The 25,320-nt window shown below is 27.9% G+C and overlaps 2 protein-coding genes across 2 annotated transcripts in view; one reads left to right on the top strand and one right to left on the bottom strand.

The window, feature by feature from the left end:
• Positions 1-16,985: 16,985 nt before the first annotated feature.
• Positions 16,986-25,320, bottom strand: part of LOC107437020 (uncharacterized) — a 30,928-nt gene continuing 22,593 nt past the window's right edge. Inside the window, exons 3-4 of the mRNA XM_016048883.4 lie at positions 23,626-23,832; positions 16,986-19,820 (exon numbers count right to left, since the gene is read on the bottom strand). Coding sequence (XP_015904369.1) covers positions 23,636-23,832 — 197 coding nt within the window. The 3' untranslated portion in view covers positions 16,986-19,820; positions 23,626-23,635. The remainder of the gene's footprint in view (positions 19,821-23,625; positions 23,833-25,320) is intronic.
• Positions 21,549-21,917, top strand: LOC147801191 (major centromere autoantigen B-like). The gene has a single exon (XM_087155179.1). It carries the CDS (start codon positions 21,549-21,551, stop codon positions 21,915-21,917), a length of 369 nt encoding a protein of 122 aa, XP_087011305.1.

Raw genomic sequence — 25,320 nt, 5'->3', positions numbered from 1 at the left:
AATAAGGCATTGATTTTGATAATTTTTATCTAGGTCGAAAACTATCAATTTTATTAGAAGCGGCGATTTACTAACTTTAAAAATACTTCAGTTAGTTTGTCCGTTCTAAGGCCTAGAATAATTTTTAACGGTCTTTTAAAATTATAGCTTTGTTTCAAGTCTTGGTGCTTCGAAAATCCATGTTAATGGCACACTCATCCATCAAATTTGGGTTAAACTACTGGAACACCGTATTTTCCTGATATTTTGAGAACCTTAAAAACTATTAAAATGATGTCTCTTGAAACGAATAACTATTGAATAATTAAAAAAATTTAAAATAATGAAATAAACATATAAGCTTACAAAAAATTACTTTTAATGAACATTATAAAGAGTGTCGAAAATCGCTCACATATTCTAAAAATATGCATTATTTAAAATAACGGATTTTACTTATTATGTAATAATAATCAAAATACCATTTTCAAAACCTTTTTCCCTTCATTGATAAACAATAGCAGTTTATTTCAAGATCAACAAATGACATGATAGTAACCATAGCTGCTATTTTGTTTTGTAAACAATTCAAAGGTGATTCGATTCATACATTTATTCACTCTCGGAAACATTCGTGGAGGAAAGATATTCCTAGTTATTCTTATCATTTATTTTAGAACTAGAATTGTACAGCCAACTCATTGTTAGGATTACTTGTAATTTTGCACCAACTGCTGAATCAAACCACTACAACCTCCACTACTTTACACAAAGACAATGGAACTTTACCCTAAGATTCGTCTTTCACTGGTGATATTTTACGTCAGTATTGCAATGGGTGCGAAATTCGAATCAACCAGCAACTGCTAGGATTCGAACCTGGGTTGCCTCCTTGAACTCTCTATCACCTGAGCCATTACCGCTCATTATCACTAAATTCCACTGTTTGTTTAAATACTATTATAGTATGAATAGTATAACTGTTACTGGCAGTGTTAAACCAGTAAAAAGTGAGTAAGAAAAACCTTGTTATTAAAACGTCAACAGAGTGGTTTTTTTTTTCTTTTTACAAATGCTATACATTTCGCATTCTCGCTTGCGATTTTCAAGCTGTTTATCTTATACTTTCGCAGGCTCAAAAATTTCAGTCAGATGCACCCTCTAAGCTCACAGTTAATGTATCCTCAACCGGAAGTCATACTAACATTTGATGTCATAGCAGGACGTGACTAACTAACGTTTCCGGGTTTGTTTGTTTTTGTATGACACAGTTTGTAACACAGTTGAAGCATAAGAATAGAAACAGCAATAAATTTTTTTAACAAGGTTAGTCACTTAAAGTAAGAACAAAGTTTTGTTACTGAAAATAAAAAAGTTATCGTTTGATGTTGTTGTAGTTAATTTACGTCGCACTAGAGCTGCACGATGGGCTATTGGCGACGGTCTGGGAAACATCCCTGAGGATGATCCGAAGACAAGCCATCACAATTTTGATCCTCTGCAGAGGGGATGGCACCCCCGCTTCGGTAGCCCAACGACCTGCAGTTTAACGAGGACCCATACCGCACACCCTCGATCTCTACGCAGACTGATCGCAGCCTGGGAACCGTGTCTTAACGATCAGTCCACTGCGGGACAGTTATCGTTTGAAAACAGAAATCAGAGTAAGTCTTACATAAACTGCTAGCATGTTATGGATGGTGTTTTCTACACTAGGGAACGCAACAAGCCTATACATCCGGGTTACTGTTTTGGGTGTATTTTAAAGCCATTTGGCTCACAACGTGATCATTGTGTTTCGAGATTCTTGCAAACGTGGTAGTATTTGATTACTTGTGCTCACGATGCTAACACTAACATAAGATGGTGCACAAGCTTGCAACAAGAACAAACAGTAATAAACAAATGGAAAGAGGCCAAATCAGGACTGCCAAAAAAGCGAGTTATTCAAAATCTAGCAACCATGTCACCTTTTTTAACAATATATCAATAAATATCGAAAACAAATTTTCACTTCAAACTCACCAGAATTACTTAATAACGTTAATATCTAATGAGATAGGGCAGATTTGAGCTCAGAAATGATTTAATTTACTTCTTTTACTGAAAACAAGATTATCCGTTTGAAAATATCGCCTCCCAGAGTAAGCTGTAGTAAGCAGTCGCAAACCGGAACTAGAGCAGGTATTGTGTTGGAGATTGTTTACAATTATATTGAAAACAGCATCGATTTTAAAATTATTAAATTAAAACAATATATAAATAAAAGAGGGAGGAGTCTGTTTCGGTTTCAATGTCTGCAAAGATCGGATAATCCTAGATTTTTTTCATGGCTTCTTGTGAAATAAATGAACTAAGAGGTCAAACTTATTCTACACTATTGTCACCTGAATATGCCAACCAGCAGATTCGTTCTCAATATCGAGTAACAATACCTCTGTGCTATTTGGGTAAGGCAAGTCTCTGCTTTGCTGCGTTCGAAATGGTGGCGTAGAGCAGAACTCTCTACCTATGGCAACACTTCGTATGCTTTCACCATTAGAGAGTCATAGGAGAAGGCTATTTCAAATAGAGGAAAAATGTTATTGAAAATTTGTTTTAGTTATTTGGAGATATATTGTTAAAAGGGTAACGAGGTTGCTAGATTTTGAATAACTCGCTTTTTTGGCAGTCTTGATATGGCCTCTTTCCATAAGTTTATTACTGTTTGTTCTTGTTGCAAGCTGTGCACCATCTTACGTTAACACTTTTAGCATTGTAAACCCAAGTAATCAAATACATTGTTTGCAAGAATCTCAAAACACAATGATGCCAAATGGCTTTAAAATACAACGGAAACAGTAACCCGGAAATTTAGGCCTTACCGAGCTTGCGGCGTTCCCTAGTGTAGAAAACACCATTCATTTACTTATTATTGCGATTGTCATTATGAAATTATATTCAAAGTAAAATGCAAAATAGAGAGAAATGAAAATTTTACAAAAAGAAAAAAGTAATATTTCCAAAAAGAATTATGAAAAGGGCAAGCATTTATAAAAAATTGCAATAGCATTTCACATAGCTTAGTTCAAATCGAGATAAAATCGCATAATTTTTTAGCTAGAGCAAATTATCTCAAAGACTGTGAATTCAACTGTCAAACATAAAAGCAAATTTAAGATTATAAATGATAAAACGAGGAAAAATTTCATTTATCTTATTAAAAAGTTTTAAAGCTAAAATAAAGGAGTATTTTAATGGTTATAACGTACACAATTGTCGTTATTTACTTTAATTATGAAATTGCACCGGAAAAAGCTCGATTATTTAGGGTTCCGTAGCCGGAAAAAAAAATTGGGAATAACTGAATCAGGTATTTGTCATTTAATTGTGAACAAAACAAATCTTTCACTGAATGGTTTAATCAAATTTTTTGTAATCGGAAAAAGATCCGAAAAAGAGATTATCATTAAAGAAATTGTTACCATTTATATGAAATTAGTCGTTTGAAGCTGGTCTGTCTTTCACAGTTCCAGGTTGTTCTTAACTTGTATGAACTCATCGCTTCTGTTTTGGGCATTAATATTTCAAGGGCAAATCGGAAGGTTCTTTCTCAGACTCTCATCGAAGCACACCTCTTCTCGAGATTCTACACCACCTGCCAGAACTCCTCTCTTCGTTGTGCAAAAGAGTTGGAATCGGCTATGCTGCGTCAAACACAAGGTGATAATTGATGAGAAAGTGATACTTAGCATTACTGTCAATTACGATAATTGGCAAAAAAAGAAAGAAAATTTTCAATTTTATTCTTATCAATTGATAAGGTTCAAATTTGATATTTTTATTTTGGTTGAGACACGTTATTTCATATTACTATCAATAAAGATAATTCTCCCTAATTACCGCCAACAATGACAAAATACCAAAATAAAACAGTTTAAATTTTTCGTAATAATCTAACAATTGTCAAAACTAGAGATTTCTATCTTGATAGCTAAGTGTTATTTAACTTTTCTATCAGTTAGGGTAATTACCCTAATAAAAACTTTTGGGTTTTCCCTTTATATGAAAAGGAGGACATGGTCAAAATTTGAGATTTTAATTTCGGTAAAAAAAACAGTGCTATTTATCATTACTATCAATTAAGATAATTACCCTGATAATTACAAATATCAAAATGAAACTTTTTTTCTTCCTATTTATCTCGTAATAAGAATACAGTCGGAAATTGAGATTTCCATCTTGGCTAATTACCCCGACAATTACAAATATCGAAAAGAAACTTTTTAAGTTCTTTTTATCTATGAAATAACACATGGTACATAATGTGAGACTTCTATCGTGGATGAAAATTGTGATTTAACATTACTGTCTAGTACGCTAATTACCCATAAATGACCAAATATAGAAATGAAACGTTTTTTAGTTTTTCGATTTATCGCTTAAACAATATCTGGTCTAAATTTAAGGCACCCATCTTTGCAATAAATTTTTATTTAGCATTGCCAACAATTAAACTAAATACAAATATAAAAATGAAACTTTCTCAGTTTTTCTATTTATCACATAAGAACATAGTCCGAAATTGAGACTTCATCTTGAGCATATTGCTGTCAATCAGGCTAATTACCTCAATAATAACAAATATCGAAATGAAAACTTATTAGTTTTTCATTATTATCTGATGAGGAACAAATTATCCAATATTGGAAACTTTATGTTGATAGCAACATGTTATTTAGCATTGCTGCAAATTAGACTAATTACCCCTATATTTGCAAATCGAAAAAAATGTTTTAGTTTTTCTTCATATTTGAAAAGAAACAGATGATCCACATTTGAGACTTATCTTGGTAAAAACGTATTATTTACATTACTCTCCATTTGGCTAATTACCCGTTAGTTAGTCCGATAATTACAAAATATCGAAGTGAAACTTTTAGTTTTACTATTTATTTCATTCAGACTATTTATTTCATTATGGAACAAATTTTAGCTTTCTAATTTAATGGGAATTGGAAGGATTAGTAATGAGGGCTTACTGTTTTTCTTTTTTTTGTTGGTCTAATTCATATAGAATATGGGGTAGAGGGGTCAAAAATATAAGCCTTTTCCCTCATCTAAGGAACGTGTCGTCTAAGTCAAGAGCCGTATTATGTAAAAGAGGAATAAGTTACAATTAAACAGTGAATTGCTTTTGTTGCTGCATTACTTAAGGTCGCTTTTTCTAGAAATTTAATGTCTGTTTACTTTTGGCAAACGCAGTTAATGACCTTGAAACCTATGTAAACTTTCAATTTTTCACAGTTGTAAGGCCACTCTAAAAAGTACACACAAATATATTGTTTTCTACAAATACTTCTAATTGGTATGCTTCTAATGAAATATATACCTATTTGGTCTGACACACTAACTGTAAAATTTAAAAGAATAGAAATTTGAATGACCTTTGTGCCAAGAGTGAAACACAAGTATTTATATAATAATTGTGTGAAAATAGTAGAACACAAAATAAGTGTCAATACCTTTTGATTCGTTATTGGCCTTAGAAAAAAAAGTGCTATATGAATACCAATGTGTTTTTCTTAAACATTCTAAAAAAAACATTGTACGGTCCCGTGAGCGTATTGACAAAACATACCGTAGATAATAAACTTGGCGATTGCAGGTGGAATTGGCGATGGATTACGCGTGAATGTGGGAGAACGAAAATTACATTAACCTAAACAGTGTAATTCGATATTCTCTTTTTCTCCTCCTCGACTAGCCATGATGAATAAAAATAACTAATTAATTCCTTTTAGTAGAGAAATAAAAAAGAGAATAACACCTTTTTATTGATAGGATCACTTTACAAATAGTCTGTATTTATATTTTATTAAAAACAATAATTTATATTTTATAAAATGATCTACTTTTTGGATATAATAGATTTAATTTTTAAATTTTTTTTCAAGAAATTGTGTTTGCGAAGAAATATAAATTATTTATTAATGAACCAATCACAAAAAATAACGTAACATTTTAATACCATGTTTTATTTTTTATTGGAACGCTATTTTGAAGACGATATTGATAACGCTAATTATTAATAACGCTATTGTAAGAAAACATAACCTGTTTTATTTTAGTGATATAGTGAGCTATAGTGATTTAGTGATATTTTGGTGATACTGTTAAATCAATCTTGATAAAAGAATAATGTAAACTTTTTCATGAAATTTTTTTTTTTTTAAAATTAGCAAAGACATATTATTTACTAGAAAAAAAATTTAGAGTATTTAAAACTGTTATCACTTTTTAAAGTAAAAATTTCTTGCAAATGAAAAAATAGATATTTTTAAAATTTTAAGGTAATCGGATGTATGCTAGTGAAAAAAGAAATATGTGAAATAATTTCAAGCAGGAAAAAATATACAAATGAAGGGATGTACGCTGTTTCTTCAATGACATATGTCGCGTTTGTTTTATTACTAGAAGTATTTATTGTAAAAAAAATATTTATTAAATTACTTTTTTTTTCAGTGGGATGAGAATGTATATTAATATGTATATTAAGTTTATATCTTTTATGTATATTAAGGAACGTGAAAAATTGATTCAATTCCTTAATATACATAAAAGTCCGTAAATACTTCATTTATTACGGAGGTCATAGATACCTTTATACTGTTTCAATATTAGAATAATAAATGCAATGATAATGCACATTTTCAAAAATATATTTTATCATTTTCAAATATTGCGTGCAGGTTTATACGTAACATACATACGTATCAATTAAATGTTTTGAGTAATTAAAAACATAACATAAATAAAAAATAACATAACTAAAAAAGATAACATGATTAAATAATAATTAATATAATAGTAATATAATTAATATAGTAATATAATTAATATAATATAATTAATATAATATAAATAATATAATTAAAAAACTAACATAATTAAAATATATATATATAGTGAAACATAATTAAAATTTTCTAATGCGATGTAGCACTACTTTGATTTTTTCTCACATTTTCAGCGAGATTTCTTTTTTTCTTTGAGTGCTGCTCACGAACTGGTGGACGCTCAGAGGGTATCCTCTAGCTACCCCTAGTAACTGACTCTTCTACGGCTTATTGACGAAGGTTGAACTTCAATTTTACCTCTGGAGGTTTTAGAAATGTAAGCACCAGTTGTACTTTGAAAAGAGTCCCCTGTACTCCGAGTTTTCACCACATCGATCCTTTTCCTTATTCTATTTAAAAGTAATCTGGACGTGCCAAATTTCAGATGGCATCTTCGTTGAGCATAAAATATTAAAATAATTCTCTAAGAATTTCCAACATTAAATACCTTTAGAATTTGCAGTAAATTATTAAAATCAGACAAACGAGTAAATAACCTTAATGTTGTTTGTTTCAAATTTCGCATTATCCGTAAATTAGAAAAAATTGCCAAAGATATGAAGAAAAAAAGAGATCATTCTCATCTTGAAATATTTATTATAAGAAATTTTAAATTTGCTGTACAAAGAAATATTACTCATAATATTTGCTCTCATATAAACAGTATCGTTACAAAATGTCTTATTAAAAAAGGAGTAGAAAATAATATGAATTTCTTATTAAAGATCACTATACCTTTAGTTTAAATAATTCGATAAAAAAAACTTTTTCCAGAAACAAATTCACAGGCTCAGGACATTGAAAAACTACTGTATTTAACTGTCATCAACAAGCTAAATGATGGTTAATACTATTTGATCAGTAATGCATAATCAACTGTTTTAGATCCGCGTATTCTCGTAACTTAAACAATTTAAAATAATAAAAGTTCGTTTCGTTCTATATTATATACATATATATATGGAAGAGCGGATTTGCATCATTTCACCATCATTTTTGGTGATGATATTTGAGAATTTGTTTGGAAGATCCGCTTCAGCATTAGAAAGAAACGTCGCATCCATATATAACTTGTTGAATGTTACGCGATACCGAAAACAAAACAAAAACAGAAGCACACAGCTGTTTGGCGATTTGCGAGGAGCTCCTTCAACGCCAATAGAAATTTTCGCCAACCCTTTTATTAATCTACGGTATGGTTTGTCAATACGCGTCCCGCGATAGCTCAATAGTTAAAATTGAAGGTAATGCGAACTGTTTGTAATAATTAACAAATATTTATTTAACAAATGTAATTAATTAGTTCACGCATGAACTTGCATTAGAGAGCGACCATACGCTCTTAATTCAATCAACAAGAACAAGAGTGAGTAGTTCAAAGGGTTACATAATGATGAAAGATGGCTGGCGCCATACAATCTCGCCAAACGGCAACGAAAAAAATCAAATTGTCAAAAATGTGTGCAAGCCTGCCCGATTTCAAAATATAAAAAAAATTAAAAACTGGCATTGAAAAAACTACCTCTAAAGTCCATTTCAGCAAAGTGTTACGTTTGATGGGGGTAAGATGAGCATAATAAATTGAGAACAGTTGAAAAACATGTGTTACGATTTAACCTGGGTCCCAAGAACTCGGGCATGTTAGAAAAAATGGGCCCTGGGAGAAAAAAAAAAGTTCTAAAATTAAAATAAAAAGCTGATGAAAAGTTTAAAATATTGCAAAAAATATGCTTCACAGAAGTAATCAATTAAAGGTCAAATATCAGGGGTTCATGCAGATTTTATATTTTTAGACCCACTTTTCTGAAAAGTTGAAATATTTTTGTAAAAATTTGCTATTTATGCAAAATATTCAATTTTAGCCATTAATCGTCAATTATTAAAAGCATGCGTGGTAATTAGATAAACCCTTCTTGCAGTGCCTTATTATAAAACGGTCGGTACTTACGTTCATGCCCGCCAACCATACCAAAAACATAAAAAAAATTCACCCGGAAAAAAAATCTATCAGTAAAAATTAAACAATTGAAACGAAAATTATAGTGACTTCAATTATTTTTAAAATAAATCAATGCTAAACATAAAATGAATCACTTAGTTAACTAAAAAGTAAAATCAAGTCAACAAAGTTTAAAACATTCTAAATCAAGGGTTTCCTACTTGAAAGTTTCTGAGGGTCGTAACGTAAACTAGTGCATAACCAGGATATTTTTTTTCGGGGGTTAGAATTAAGGGTTTGATTAGAGCTGCTTTATTTTTATCACGTTATACGAGGTAAAAAATAAAAGCACTGAATTTCGAATTAAATTATAAGTGCGCATTTTAACACCCTTAATTTCATAAAATAATTTCCAGACAATAATTTTATTTTGACAGAAGTATTCAGATCTTCGCAATTTAAACCAATCCTTAGAAAACTACAAAATGGAGGAAGGAACTTAATTAAAAGCGTCAAAATGTTCAGATAAGAGATTTGAAGCACCGGTTCTTGATAAATCTATCGCAGTTTTATATTAACTTCAGAGCAAAAAATCACACTAATGCACAAGTACGTACTCTCGAAAATTAATGTTAATTTCCAACCAACCAAAATCTAGCCGATTTTGATAATTTTTGAGTAAATAAATTAAAGAAATTTTCCTTCTGTGGGTAGGAAAATGGTTAAAATAGAACACAAATGGAATTAGATTTCGTAGGAGCTCAGAGAAATTAAATTTACTCAAAAAAAATTTACCGCTATAAATCTTTAAAAAAATCAATACGTTATTAATACATATTTATAATAATACATTAATTAATACATATATATCTTGCTTCGAGAGCTGCAAAAAGAAGAGTCTCGAGCCACATGCGGGCCGCCAGTTTGAAACCACTGTTCTAATTCTTTATAAATTACAGAATTCTAAATGAAATAAATAAAGTCACTCTTTAAAGAATGATTTAAAAACAAACGAATTTAAGGAGAGGAAAATGCGTTTAGGACTTTTCATCAATTGATTAACAAAAAATATATACTTTTAAATATGACTAATCTAAAGTCACTAAATGTGTAGAATGCCGTGCACAATGCAACTTACCTAATTAAACAATTACTGTACAGTATCCAAGAAACCTAACTTTTACCTCTCTACACTTAAGCATCTATAGGGTACAGATGATTGTCTCAGATCTCCCATTTTTTCAAAGTTTTTTCTTTTCTCTTTTAGTGATCGATTCACTGAAGTTAGAATTGTAAAACGCATTAAAATATAAAATAACTAAAAAAAATTTCTTTTAACTATTTCACACAATGACAGAAAAATAAATTCAAAGGCAACATAAAAGTTTAATTTATTTAACAACTAATGACTGATGAAACACCACCAGTCCATGACTACAATATCTGGTTCTACAAATTACTAGACACTTTTTATAAAGAAGAAGATTTAGAAAACACATTTGCAAATCACATCCATGTCATCGCAGCAATGAAAAAAATGGATTCTATTCATTGTTAAGACTCTATAAAATATGCAAAAACATAAAATTGCACGAATTCTAAGTTTTACACACAATTTAGTTTATTTTTATTATTTTGTATTATATGCATATTCTTTGGTTTTAAATGTTAGATTAAATTTTTTATAGGTAAAGAGGCAACTGATAACTCAGTGATTAGTTGTAAAAGTAAATACAACTTCATGAAATCTGTTTAAGTGCTTAGTCTGAACATGTCCTCAGAAAAAATTACATTTAATTGTAATAAAATAAACAAAAAGAAGTTATATATCGTCAATAAATTTTGAAATAAAGATTAAATACTAAAAAAGTGGCAGATTGTAAGATGACTTGATTTACATTTAAAAACCTTTTTTAAGGCTTACGTAAAAAATGTAATTTAAAATAACATTTGATTATTTATCGTAAATTGCACGGTGATTGACGTAATTTATTTTTATGTAAGAGCATAAAATTTTTACTTTATTTTCTTAGAAATCGTTAAGAAATTTTTAATTTGAATGAACTGGTCATAAAGAATTTTCAGTAACTTAAGAGCATAATTGAAACTATCATTTAGAAAATACTAAACTAATTGAAAAGAAAAAGAGTTTTAATAAAATGTTTTATGTTAGGAGCATTTGTAACTTTACTTCTAGCAAAATTGGCAGTAATCATAAAAAGTTTGGGAACCTATACTATAAATTGATTACATATTTTTTGACACTGGTACACTTATGACAAATTTTCAAAAAAAAAAATTTTGAACATTTATCTTTACCACAGCCAAATAATCCATTAAATGTTATGCTTCATTTTAATGTATTTTTTAATAATTATCTAAAGCATAATATTATAAGTTTTAGGAAACTTATTAATAAATTACTGGGTTAAGTTATATTAAACATCACAGATAGTTATAATTGGTCATGAGAAACAAATTATTAAATGCTTTTTTAATTTATTCTTTTCTGCATATCAACTTCTAATCAAAAACTATCTCTTAATATTTTTAAAAAGTTTCACAACTTCATTTATACAGTAAGAGGATCTTGACTCAAATAGAGCAATACCAATTTCTAACACTAACTTTCACAGCTGTTTGTATTTTTAAACAATGTTAACACTTGATTTTTAATGTTTTTAATAAATCAATTTTGAATTAGATTAAAAAAACCACTTGAAAGTTGAGGTATATGAGGTAACAGGAATTTAAAAGTCATAAATGCAGATCCATATGAATACTGCAGAACTTGTAATTTCTTTAGTGCTTCAACAAACAGCATAATCTATGTTTTGGTGCTTAATACTCTGTTCTACAATACCTCAATACTCAATTCCTTCAATCTTACTAATGAAATCTCAGGTTAAAAATGCTTGAATTGAGTTTAATGTAAAAGCTATATGTACTAATAGCTAACATTGTGTTTTAATATTCTTATCTCCAAATGTTTTTTTTTTTGCATCTGGGCTTTTTTTGCTTTATCGGCTCTTAAAATTTTCAAGAACTTAAAATTTTGAAAGAAAAAAAATTCAATCAATTCAACCTAATTAGTTTATTCTAAGTATTATTTATCAAAATTTTTTTTCACTTCATTTATAACCATTACTTGTTTTTCTAAAATAATTAAATATACTAACACAAAACTGAACATACATTATATAAAATGTCATGACCATATGCTATCTTTCAAATCTAACATAATTTGGGAAAAGTAGTGGGAAAGTTTAAACTGCACTTGAGTTATTGGAAAAAAATTTTCAGAAATGATTTTTAGCACAATTATTTTGTTCTTAACTATACTTATATAAAAAAAATTATATATAAAATAAATATTTTAAATAATAAAGGATTCTTTGGCAGGCTAGAAAGTAAGAAATTTTAGAAAACTGGTCTAAAAGTATGTATTACAATACATTATATTTGAAAAACAATTTTGTCTTGACAAACAGCTATGAAAAGCTTGGAAAGCACATTAATAGAAAAGTATGTGATTATGTATTTACACATGCATAGCTATCACTAATATAAAATATTTATCACTAGACAGCTGAGCTAGAAAACTCTCACTTCATTATAAAGTTTAATATTTTTCACACTGAAAATTTACTGCATCATTTTCAGAATCACAGTGCAAGAGTTAAATCTATAAAAATTCTGTACAATACAAACTTTAAAATATTTACAACTTAAAGCATTAGAAAACAACAGGACAATGAACATAAATTATCAAAACTAGATTTCTCATACGAGAATAAGTTGTAAAAATAGTCCTAAATTAGAATTTTAACAATATTTATCAAAATCTGAAACTTTGATCACAAACAATTAAAATTTTGAAAAGGTGTTTTTATAAACTTAGTAATTTTCTTGACAACTTAAAATTTACATAGTATGGAGCAAAATAATCGTAAACATAACAGGTAAAAACATTATAGAAGGATGATTATTTTTCCATAACATACATTATAAATTTTTGATTAAATAAAATAACAGATAAACAAAGGAATACATACCAACTTTTTTTGGATTAATTTATGATTAGTTTGTATTACATTATTTGGGACATTAGGGTAAACATTTGGTTTCGGAGCATTCAGAAAATTCAAGAAATCATGAAAATTTTTCTTTAACCATTCAATGAAGAATACTCTGCTAATTTAATAAACACGTTACAGATAATAGCAAAGATATATCACTCACATAATTTTAAAACACACACTTTAAAAATGGAATATTTATCAATAAATATATTGATAGATACTTTTACAAAAATTGGTACAGAAATGAAAAGCTAAATCTATTTCAGGCAAATCTAATGTAATACTCTGATAATTTTTGTATAAGAAGTTTTCTAACCAACATGCTATTCTACAGAGCATACTGTTTGTTATGATATAGAAAAACAATGAGCTGGAAAGAAACTTCAGAAATTTTAGAAAGTACCAGAGAGTAAAACTGTTTCATTCACAGAAACTAATTTCTAGAACAAGTTAGAGTATTTTAAATTATAATAAGTGTGGCAGCAGTATAAATACAAATTGTTATTTCGAAAATAATTTGTAAAATAGAACTCTCAAAAATATACTGCATGATTTTCAATGTATCACTTATCAAAATTTTTAAAAAATTGCTCAAGAAAATAACTTTAGTTTCAGGAAAAAAATTTCAAGCACTTTATAAAAATCTACAACCACATTAATCAGAGAAAGGTTACTTTGACATTAAAAGAATAATTCCTAACTGTAAATAGAAAGCACAATAGTTTACAACATCTAGAATGCTAAAATCAGTTATTTTTTTAAAATGAAAAAACTTGTTATAAAAAAATCTATTGGGACATAGTAACATTTTGAAATATATCAATATCATGAAGTACGACACTTAAGGAAAGGCACTTTGACTGTTTGAATAAACCAATAAGACCATCTGCAGCTGTTAATTCACCATTCCAATTAGCTGTGCTGTTACAGTTTTAATAAATAAAAATGATAAGTTTAATAATATACTTTAATACAAATAACTTATTATATTTAATTAGAATTTTAATTTTAAAAACTATTTTAAATTAAAAAGCCAACAATAGCTTATTTAAGAGAAATATGCAAAACTACTAAACTTTATAGAGAACAATTATTAAAATCGTGTTCCTTTAGGGTTCACTTTAACAAACATAACACACAGTACTCTCATTTAGGGACAAATGCAAGTCAGTTTTATTACAGTTTCGTTTTCTTTTCTTAAACTTAAAAATAATTTTTTGTTAAATATTTAACATTTTTAACTGCATTAAAATTATTCACAAAAATAGGCATCAAAATAGAAATCCTGTTTTAGTCCCTGCTAATAATAATGTTACTATGTGACTAATAAGCATGTTTCAATATTTCATGTGATTATAGAAAGTAAATTTATAAGAAGTACCAGTTAAATAATTAGACTAACCAAAAAAATTAAAATGCTCTTTCATACAAAAAAGTAATAAAAAGTTTATCTTTACAAAACAATATTAAAAACTTATTATTAATTTTTTATTCAATGGAAGACTCAGCACTGTTTTTAAATAATAAAAAAAAAAATTTGATTTTTAAATGTTTTTTTAGTACAACTCCCTATTAAAGCAGCCTTTCATAATAAATGATTCATAATGTTCAGTTTGCTATTTCATCAGTCTGTTTGCATTATTATAATTTATTCTGTTTTTATCTATGCATGGCATAGTTTTGTCAAAAGGTGTGTATAGCATGGTTTTGTCAAAACTTTTAGTATATATTTACGACAATTTTATCAACAGCAATAGAGAAACCTCGTGCAGAAACTTTTTTTTTTTTAATACATTTTTGATGTTTATACAATTTAGTATTTTCTTGTTTCATGAAAACAGAATATGGGAAAACAGAAATTAGTCATTGAATAGAAAAGACAAAAATACAACAATAATCACAATGTTTGAATCAATCAGAAGAGCTTACACATAGGTTAATTAAAAGTGAAACAGTAGGAATTAACATACAAAGAGTTGATAATTAAGATTTTTACTCACATGTAATACAGTTATACAATATCAGTTTTATAAAAAGATTTATGCTTTGATTAAATCAATTTGGCCAACATTTCTCATAATAAACAATATTTTAAAGCAAGAAAGCTGGTGCCAAAGTTCTAAAAATCATCAGCTACAGCTGTGTGGTTGCTTCACTTTTAAGTGCCATTTCCTTTTAGTCTAGTACTCACTTAATTTATATATAAATAAACGCATATACAGAGGTCAACAAATATTTTAGTGCAACTTTTTTTATTCTTTTAACTGCCTGAAAATCTAAATATTATCAGGTTTCTGTTCTGGGTCCAAAAAATTGGGAACTTTTGAAGACTTTTGTGCATGCATATATATATATATATATATATATATATATATATATATATATATATATATATATATATATATATATATATATATATATATATATATATAAAGTAAAGGACTATACAAAATGAAGTAAAGATAAATATAGAATTGAGCAATTACAAGGCATTGAACAAGAAAATTTAGTTATAAGTAGAAAAGTTGAAGTACAAAGAGTGCAAGTAGAATTGCAATTGAGTTTTAAAAAGAAAATACCAGAAATGTAGATTTTTTTTAAAGATCTATAATATTATTTTCATAGGTCAAAAAAAATCAAAGAATGTCTAATGTCTTTGAATACCCAAGAGAACTTATCTGATTAAAACAGTAATTAATATATAATAAAATTCAAAAATTAATGACAACTGCTTATAGAGTAATTATGGATCAATCAATAAGAAATAGTTAAACTATTGTAAAATCTCGATACCCGAGAATCAATTTTAGTAAAGAATAAATATATATGATGATTAATTATTAAGTTATCTTATAACTGTATCTGGCAAAAAAAAACTTTTCAAAAAAACACATACTAGACACTTTTTTTAAATGCTAAAATTTATTTTTCTTTATGCTTTCAGAATTATCTCAAACTCTTTTAGATTAGAAAATATTCAAATATACACTTAGGTTTCATATAATCAGAAGGGATATATAATCAGAAGGGATATATAATAAGAGGATTCGTATAATAATTCATATCATAACTCAAATAAGTTTAAGAGATTTATTCTATTAAAGAATTAACTCGCTCCCAATTTCCTTATTATAGTTCATTGTTTTTTTTTTTAATTCTTACAATTTACTTTACATGAAGGAAAATTTACTGATTTTTAACAAAATTGAATTTCTTTTTTAATATTATTACTACTCTTAAGCAAGTAGAAAGCAATCATTTAGAAAAGAAAAAAAAAACCACTTTAACCATAATCGGTTTTACTGCCTTCATTATTAGACATTAGTCTACTTATGAGTTTTTATTAAACACTTATAAAATCTGTAAAATTTTATCCAATGAAACAACTTATTCACATTTATTTTTAAACATAGATTCAATTTTCATGCTTTAAACAATATCGTTGAAAATCACAACTGAAATTAATTTATGTAATTTTTTTTTACATAACACTATAGACAGATTCACATGAAAAATTCAATTTTGAAGAAACGGTAAAATATAAACATCAAAAATTTAAAAGTCATTGTAAAAGATTATTGATGGAATTTTAAGATAAAAAAACTTATTTAATAATTATAGCATAAAAATATACAATGTGATGAGGTAACTTTACACAGGATTTTTGAAGTATACTTAAAAATAAACATATAATAACATAATTATTTTTGTATATAATAAACTTTGCAAACTGTCTCAAGTTTGCAACATTTTAGTACTATAGTATCTTCCATATTTTATACTTTTCAAAAAAGTAAAAGAAAAGTGGAATGAAAGCATAGAATTTTTAAATATAAGAAAAGACAATTTAGTTGTTTAGAAGTATTTTTACATTTTTAGTTTCTTCCAAGGACTAACAGCAGTTTATAATACTTGAAAAATTATCAACTTCTATAGCTTTTGAGCAATTTCACTGAAAATCATAACTTTGCAAGACAAATTCAATTTTGATCAAATCCAGATACTTCTAGGTGGTTAGATGCCCTCTACATGGTATAAAAGTAAAGCATTTCTGCAACAGACAGTTATGAGTTATACTGTCATGGAGTTTAAGGCTCCACAATATTGTATAAAATGAAATGGCATGATGGTGAGTTACCATAGCATACCAACCAGATTTACTTGCCACACAAGCTGGCACCCGTCATTCTGAAGCTTCGTGTGATTTAAGCCCGCGAAGAATTGAACCATATTTCTTTACACTGATAGTCCTGAGTTTTAACTACTGAGCCATTATGGCTCTCACTACTTAGATCTTAATTGATTGCTTGTTTAGCAAGTTTAAAATCCGAATTAGCCAACCAAACAATAACCAAAAATTGCATGTTATTCAAATTTTGATTTCATTCTTGATTCTTGAATGTAATATTGAAATTAAATACTTTATAAATAAGAATAATTTACCCTAAACAAAAATCTATGCAAAAGTTGCAATAATTTCATGTGAACTTTGCATGTAGGTAATAAATAGACATCTAAGATTTTTTTTTTATAATCATAAGATTTCTAACAGTTTTGTAATCTATCAAGAGTATTTTTTGTAATCCATGAATCTCAGAGCTTTTTAAACATAGTTTCACTATCAAGAAGTTTTTAAAGAGTTCTTATTGAATCTAATTGAATTCTTATTGAATCTAATAATACTAAAAAAAAAAATTAAAGTTTTAAAACATATTTTTAAATCATTAATAATTTTAATCTTAAAAAACAATTATTAACTTATAATAGAAGAAATTAAAAAAATATGGCAAAAAAGAATTTTTAGTTAAAAATTTAATACAGAAATAATGTCATAATTATGAATAATCTTTTGTGTACTATGCAATATGACAAAAAACTACCAAAATAGATAATTAGTTTATTAATACATAACCATTTGTTAAGTGTTTTGCATAAATCCATTAATTTCAAGTTAATAAACAATTTTGATTAAACAAGAGAGAAAAAAATTGGTAAATTACAAAACCGGTGTCATGAGAAAAATTAATTTTTCTCAGCATGATTATGATGAAGTTAAGTAATTTAGTAACACTTCATAACTATTGAATACCATTAGATTTAAACATTTCAGTATCAGAGAAAAAATTAAGTTAAAATAAAAAAAAATTGTTGATCTGAATGAGGTTGAAACTTGATGTAAATACTTCACTATGGATCAAACAAATAAAATAAGAGCAATATTGAAACAAAGTAAACTATTTAGAATTACAATAAAGCCTTCAAAACTAACAATTTTAGAGAAAAAAAAACATGGAGCAATTTTTGTGGAGTATGTCATGAACAACATAGAACTAAATGTTTGCCCATTAATGATAAACAAAATACTAGATTAGTTTAAATATGAAGTTTAAAATTGTATTAAGTTAAGCAAATATTACCGAAAATAAGATATTCAATTGCATTATCTCTGTATTGTACAATATGTTAGAAGCATAACTTTGAAATTCCTTTCACAAAATCATTTAAGGAAACTAGAATAATGGACAAAACATAGACATACAGAAAAATAAAACAATGATTAAACTGATCCACAATCTAGCAAAAAATAATAAGAAAAAAACTTACATGAAGTGGCTAGGAAGTTTTTTTTTCTTTTGATAAAATTTAGGATTTATACTACAATTATCATACCTAATTTTCAGAATTAATTAATCATTGTCAATTTTAGAAAGGTAATCAACAAAGAGTGGTGAAAAGTTTTTCTTCAAAAACCATTCACCACTTAAACACAGTTTATTTCAAAAGTAATAGATGTAAATTATAACTTACCACATTTACATTTTATTTTTATAAACAAACAATATACTCATATTTTTCTTTGAAGTTTGCAGGTGACCAGATTATTAATTTACACAAATCTTAAAAATTAAAATGACTTAGGTATAATATCCAAACATTATTTTTTTAAAAAATGTTCCAATTATGAAACTTTTTGAATACCTACTTTACTAAATAAATGCAATTACACAAATATATTCCAAATTTATAAAGAAAATAAATACAAAAAGTGTAAATAATATGTATAACACAGTCAACAGTATAAAAAGTTTTAAAATTAAACAAGCTGAATATCAAAAAAGAGTATTTCTACTTAAATACTACACAAAACATAATGATAGTTGTCATTATAAAAAATTGCAAACAATTTAAAAGTGAAACAAAACATATTTTTCAGTTATATAATATCAAACATCACATTTATTATAACTGTAAGCTTATTTACCAGGAAAAGAAAGTCTTCATTAAAACTATACATAAATATCTCTATTTTTGAATAAATAATGTAATTAATCTATGCTTTGGTATTGTTCATAAGCTCATATTCCTAAAGCATTTAACAAAATTATCACACAAAAAATTGGACAACAGCAGACTTTCAATGATGAATACCAATTTAATTATTTGAATGATCAAAAATTGTATGAGAGGTATATAAAAGCAAATTAGACCAAACGAAAACCAGAAAAGCTATTTTACAAAAAGGAAAATTATAGACATTTTTTAAAGTTTCTAATGGACTCATAATATCCATCCAAAATGAGTGAGTGTTTAATAACCATATAAAATAAGGAATATTTTGAAATTTATATAAGCCTTCATAGTTTTGAAAAAACAAATCGGATAACAAAGCAGAGTTACGACAAATGTGAAATAAATCTGCGAATAAAACTATGTGATTCTTAAATTGACAAACACAAGATGATTTGTTTTTATAAAATTGAAAAACTATAATATTACTTTAAAAATAAATATTAATTTAAAATAAATATTCATTCCTAAACACGTAAATACGTACAAGGAAATGTACAAAAAAAATTTTTTATAAATGTTTCCATTACATTTCTTTAATTATGAAGTGACATACCAATATGAAAGTAAAATGAAGAGTAAGAGTCCAAACATCTGGAAAAAAATGAATAAAAAGTACATACAATATTCAAAAATCATTTTAAAATACAATTAAGAAGTAAACATCACTAACACAAAAGACTGTTTTACAAATATTTTTGATAAGCAAAAAAAAAAATTTCATATGTCCTATTCAGTCAGAAAAAAAATTTCATATGTCCTATTCAGTCAGAAAAAAAATTTATTTACTGTTTTCTCATATGAGTTTTGATGCTGTATTTTCCATTTAGCTGTAATGACAAGAGACATCTATGTCATCCTCATGTTAACCCCATTTACTCTTTTAACTAACAAAAAATTTTTAAAAGGTATATTATGTCTGGTCATGATGATATTATTGGGATACATCATATATAATAATATAATAGGTATTATTGAGACATACGAAAAGACAACTTTAAAACATTGCATATCACATTTAGAAATTTTCATATACATTAATCTACTCTAATTGTCATATACCTTAATCAACTCTAAAACGACTAACAGGGAATTTATTAAAGTGACCATTCTAGTTTAAACTAAAATTCTGCTTTGCAGCTTTTATTCCTTACTTCATTAGAACAAATTTGATTGTTTTGATAAGATGCTCTTCTTATAGTCTGTCAATGTCAAAAGTGTTGATGACTTTTATTGTACTATTAAAGATTATTTTCCTCCTATAAAAGATTATCCTGATTCTTTTTTCATGTTACAACATCAAGATTTCATTTTTAAGTTATAGTTATCTATAAAATGCAATAAAAGTTTTCTTTTACTTCCTATGTAATGTTTCCTTCCCAACATTATGTGATAATTCTTTTTCAAACCATTTGCACATTTATACCAAAACGATCCTTAACTCCTTTTAAATCAATGCAAAAGGATTGGGATATGATGCTCTATAAAATAGCAATACACATTATCTTTTAATAACTTAACAGAAAGACCAAGTGGGATATTCGCCAACATGAGCTGATAAATAAATGACCAGAGATAACAACTCGAATGCATTCAGATAAATGACAGTGGAACCCCGATTTTACTTTGTTCGTTTCGTACGTTATCCCGCTCCTTACGTCATTTTCTGCTGATCCGTGAAAATTGCGTATACCGATAATGTTAAAAAAATCACGGATTTTGCGTTACCCCTTTTATGAAAATCCCGCTTGATGCGTTTTTCTACAAACAGATCAAAATAATTTTTTTATTCTACAATTCTCACACAAACTTTTTTCTACTTTTTTGAACAAGAGAAAATTGTTTTTCAGCTGTATGGACCAAATCTTGCATTCTTTCTGTTCCGTTTTGTCTATTTGTCAATAGGGGGGGGGGGGTGAAGTTTCCTCTCTGTCACTATCAGAAGGGTGGGGGGTGACGCAATTCACTGGTACCCTAAAACCATAAGTGATGGAAGTATGACATCTACGCCTTCTATTCTCCCCCGCTCCCTATCAACAAAAGAGAAAGAGGGGGGATTAGAGAGACCACTGTCAGTAATGATTGAGTTTTACATGTACTCCAGACGTCTTACTGACGCTGTTTATTTGTGATACGAAGATAAGTCACTTTGAATAGAGAGGTGTGGTCGTTTCTTCAATTCTCCCCCATGAGAAATGGTTTCACCCATTTTTCCATGCTAGCATACCAAATGAGATTTTCAGTCGGTTTTGTTTGAGTTTGAAAGCTATAGCATTTTTTCTCATTTTCGAAAACTCCGTCATCGTGTTCTTTTCTCGAAAGATGTCGAAACGAAAATGCTTTTTTCTGGCCGAAAAGGCTGAAATCGTCGAAAAAGCTAAAGAATTTCATGGCACTAAAGTTGATCTTGCTAAATCTTTGGGTATTGCTTATTCAACTTTGCAAACGATTTTAAAGCAAGAAGCTTCAGTAGAACTAAACGCTGAAAAACTCGGAAAATATACCAAGAAGATAAAAAACCTTAAAACATCTTCGTATGATGAGTTAGAAAAAATTTTAATGAACTGGTTCAAGGAAGCCAGAGCAGCAAAGATTCCTATAAATGGATCCATCCTGAGAGAAAAGGCGCTTGAAATTGATGAAAGGCTTAAACTCCAAGGCTTCAGTGCATCAAATGGCTGGATCAATTGATTAAAAAAAAAAGAGACAAATTATGCTTCAAATCTATCTGTGGCGAATCGGATAGTGTGGATATGACAACTGTGCAACAGTGGAAAGAAGAAACTCTGCCAAATTTATTAAAGGGCTATAATCTTCTAAGTGACATTTAATGCGGACAAGACAGGATTGTTTTTCAACATATTGCCAAAGAAGACACTGACAATTAAAGGTGAAAATTGCCATGGAGGAAATCTTTCAAAAATGCATGGTGCTTCAAAAATATCAAGAGTTTTCCTACAGATTACGCTTCAAACAAAAAAGCACGGATGATGCAAGCATTATTTGAAAATTTTCTTCGAAAACTGGATAAGAAAATGAGTTTTCAAAAGCGCACCATAATTTTATTCCTAGACCAATGCACTGCTCATTTAAACCTTAAATTGAAAAGCATGCGAATAGAGTTTTTTCCAGCTAACTGTACGAGCAAACTTTAACCACTGGATTTAGGAATCATCCGATCATTTAAAGAGTTACCGGAAGCAACTGGTTAGAAAATCTTTAATGTTTCTTGGTTCTGGTGACTTTCGGGATGCTTCTAAGGCAAAAATTAATGTTCTTGAGGCTCTTAATTTTGATATCTTCAAATTGGGACAGTGTGGACAGAAAGTGCATTATCAATGGATTCAATAAAGCAGGATTTTCAATATCGGAGAAGGAGAGCACTGTTGCTTTGGAAGAAGGTAGCGTGTCTGAAGTTGAGGATCTTCCGGAAATCGATGATGCATACATCGACTGTGACACAGATATCATTACTTCAGAAATTCCTTCCATAAGTGATTTAATGCCTGATTCCGACGATAGTGCTGATGACGATGAAATAACAGAAGACGTGCCAACAGCTGATCAAGCAACACAAAGCATAAAAACTCTAAAACAATTTTTACTTGCAAATGTAAATCAAGAAGCAAATTTGCAAAAAAATTTTAGTATTGAACAAGTTGTATATAAAATTGTAGCTAAAAACAAAAAGCAAGTAAAGATTACTCATTTTTTCCATTTAACTGGCAGGTGTAAATTTTTAAAAATATGCATAGATTTTTCTTAACCCCGATTTTACGTTATTCCGCTTCGAGCGTTTTTTATCGCTAGTCCGACCGAAAACGTAAAGTCGGGGTTTCACTGTATATATAAAGCAATATTAAAAATAGCACACTATTTATATAAATTGAGTTTTTGCCAATTTTTCTTAAATAAGTATTTCATTATTTAACTTTTTTTTATTTTTCGCTTATTTGACTTATAAAGTTATGAAAAGTTAAAAAGAAACGTAATATAGTACAAGATCTATACAGTACAATTGTATAAAGTGCAGTTCTCTATAAATTGCACTAGCTTTTTGTGGGTGTAAACATAGCTAAGCAAGAACTACTAACTTTTTACTTTATTTGCTAAGAAATTAAAATTTCAGAAACTAAGCAAACCAAAAAAATGATTAATTTGTTACTCATTTTAAATGTTGCAGTTTTAAATTTAAATTTCTTTCCGAAAATTATTAATATTTATAACAATCTGCACAACAATTATACTGTATAACAATCTATTATAAAGTTTACTAATGATGGTAAATAAGTTTCCGATTACTCGAAATTACAAAAGCTCAAAACTTTTTAACAATGTTTGAGAGCATTCCATAATATTAAGTAAAACCTCTACATTTAATTCAGAAAAACTATCTTACCATAAAGTAGTTAGAAAAGAATATCAGCAGTCTCAGTAGTAGCTGACCAACCAACTGTATCACTGGGATCAGCTGGTATTAAGATATCAGCAATGGTTTCTTCCACTTCATTGCTATCTGGTGATCTAACAGTAGGTCTATGATGTGAAACACCAAGCTCAAAATCATCATTTGCACTAAGCACCAGAGGTGTATAATTTGATAACCCTAAAACAACAAATCAAATAAATCCCTTCTAAAGACTCCATTATAACTCCTAAGAATCTTGTTTATTAACATAAATACTATAAAACCATAAAAAATTTACATTTCGTTAAATATAGTTATAATGTACAGTGAACAGAAAAATATTTCCTTAAATAGCTCTTCATCTAATGATCAGATTTTAACAAACAAAGTGTCAAATTAAATGGTTCATAAGAGTAATCTTTAATATGCCAATTAATGATAACTAAACTATGAAGTTATACACAAAAAGATCTCTGAATAGCTGCAATCATAAAATAAAAACACAATATCCCTATTAAAAAACTTTCTACTAGCAAAATTGAAAATTAACTCTTAAATATTGCAATATTAATTATTCGCTGCCACTAAATTTTGGGGAAATTTGTTTAAAAATCAATTTTTAAAAAAATTTTCATTTTTATATTGACGGTGCGGTATGTGGGAATTTTGACTATTTCTGTTTATAATGAATGATACTAAAAAAATTTCTGCAAATGACAATTGTACATTTTTATATATTATACATACCTGGCTGCAGTATGGTTCTAATAGTTTTGGCAGAACTGCTGTTTAAAGTAAACCCCTTAATGTAAATTTCAAGCTTTTCATATTTAGCCATATTGAGAAATTTTTCTAGCAAAAGTTTTTACACACAATTTTAAAATTTATTTTTCTAAAGATAATTGCAAGCAGAAAATGATTATTAAAAATACTTTATTTTTCAGTGTTTTGTTTAATGATGGTCAAAAAAATTTCGAAGTGTAAGGTATACAAATACAATATCATTTTAAATGACAAAACAAAATTTAATATTTCTCGAAGAATAGAAATTTAAAAAGATGGCTTTTTTTGAAATTGAATAATTATTTTAATGATTTTAACTATTTTAATGATTCCACTTCAGCACTATAATAGCATGTCAAATACTCTAAAATTTTTAGACAGGTCGTAAAACCTAAGTAATGATGCATCCCCTTGGACATGTAATTCAATAGTAGATTTATGTACTCAAATTATAACTAAACTTCAAATATAAATCAAAATATTTTTTTCTTCAGTATTAAAAGTTTAAGGAAAGAATTAAGAATAATTTCAAGTGTTGACTTACGTCATTGCTTTGCTTTAGGTGCTGAATGGGTCTTAATTAAAAGCCTTGATTATTCAAATTGCAATTTTTTATATTTTTATGTAAAAAAAAAATTTAAAATTATTTATTTATTAAACTCTGATTTAAATTATGCTTCTTCCAAATATATAAAAGTCTCCAATTGCGCTCGCAACACTCGAATACGCCATCTGGGTAGAAGACTGGTTCCTTATCTAGACCCCTCCCCCTTTGCTTTTCGCTTCTCAGTTGTATAGGAATGTACGACATTTTACCCTTTCTTCATATTTTCCTATTTAATTAACAAAAATATTTTTTAACATTTTGGCAACGATTTCTTTCAGAACTATGTTTAATATTGT

The sequence above is a fragment of the Parasteatoda tepidariorum genome, chromosome 11 (genome assembly GCF_982258835.1).
Source record: "Parasteatoda tepidariorum strain Cologne lab strain chromosome 11, Ptep-v5.0, whole genome shotgun sequence".
Lineage (NCBI taxonomy): Eukaryota > Metazoa > Arthropoda > Arachnida > Araneae > Theridiidae > Parasteatoda > Parasteatoda tepidariorum.
Note: the sequence above shows the minus strand (reverse complement) of the source record. Positions and strands in the feature narration are given on the sequence as shown.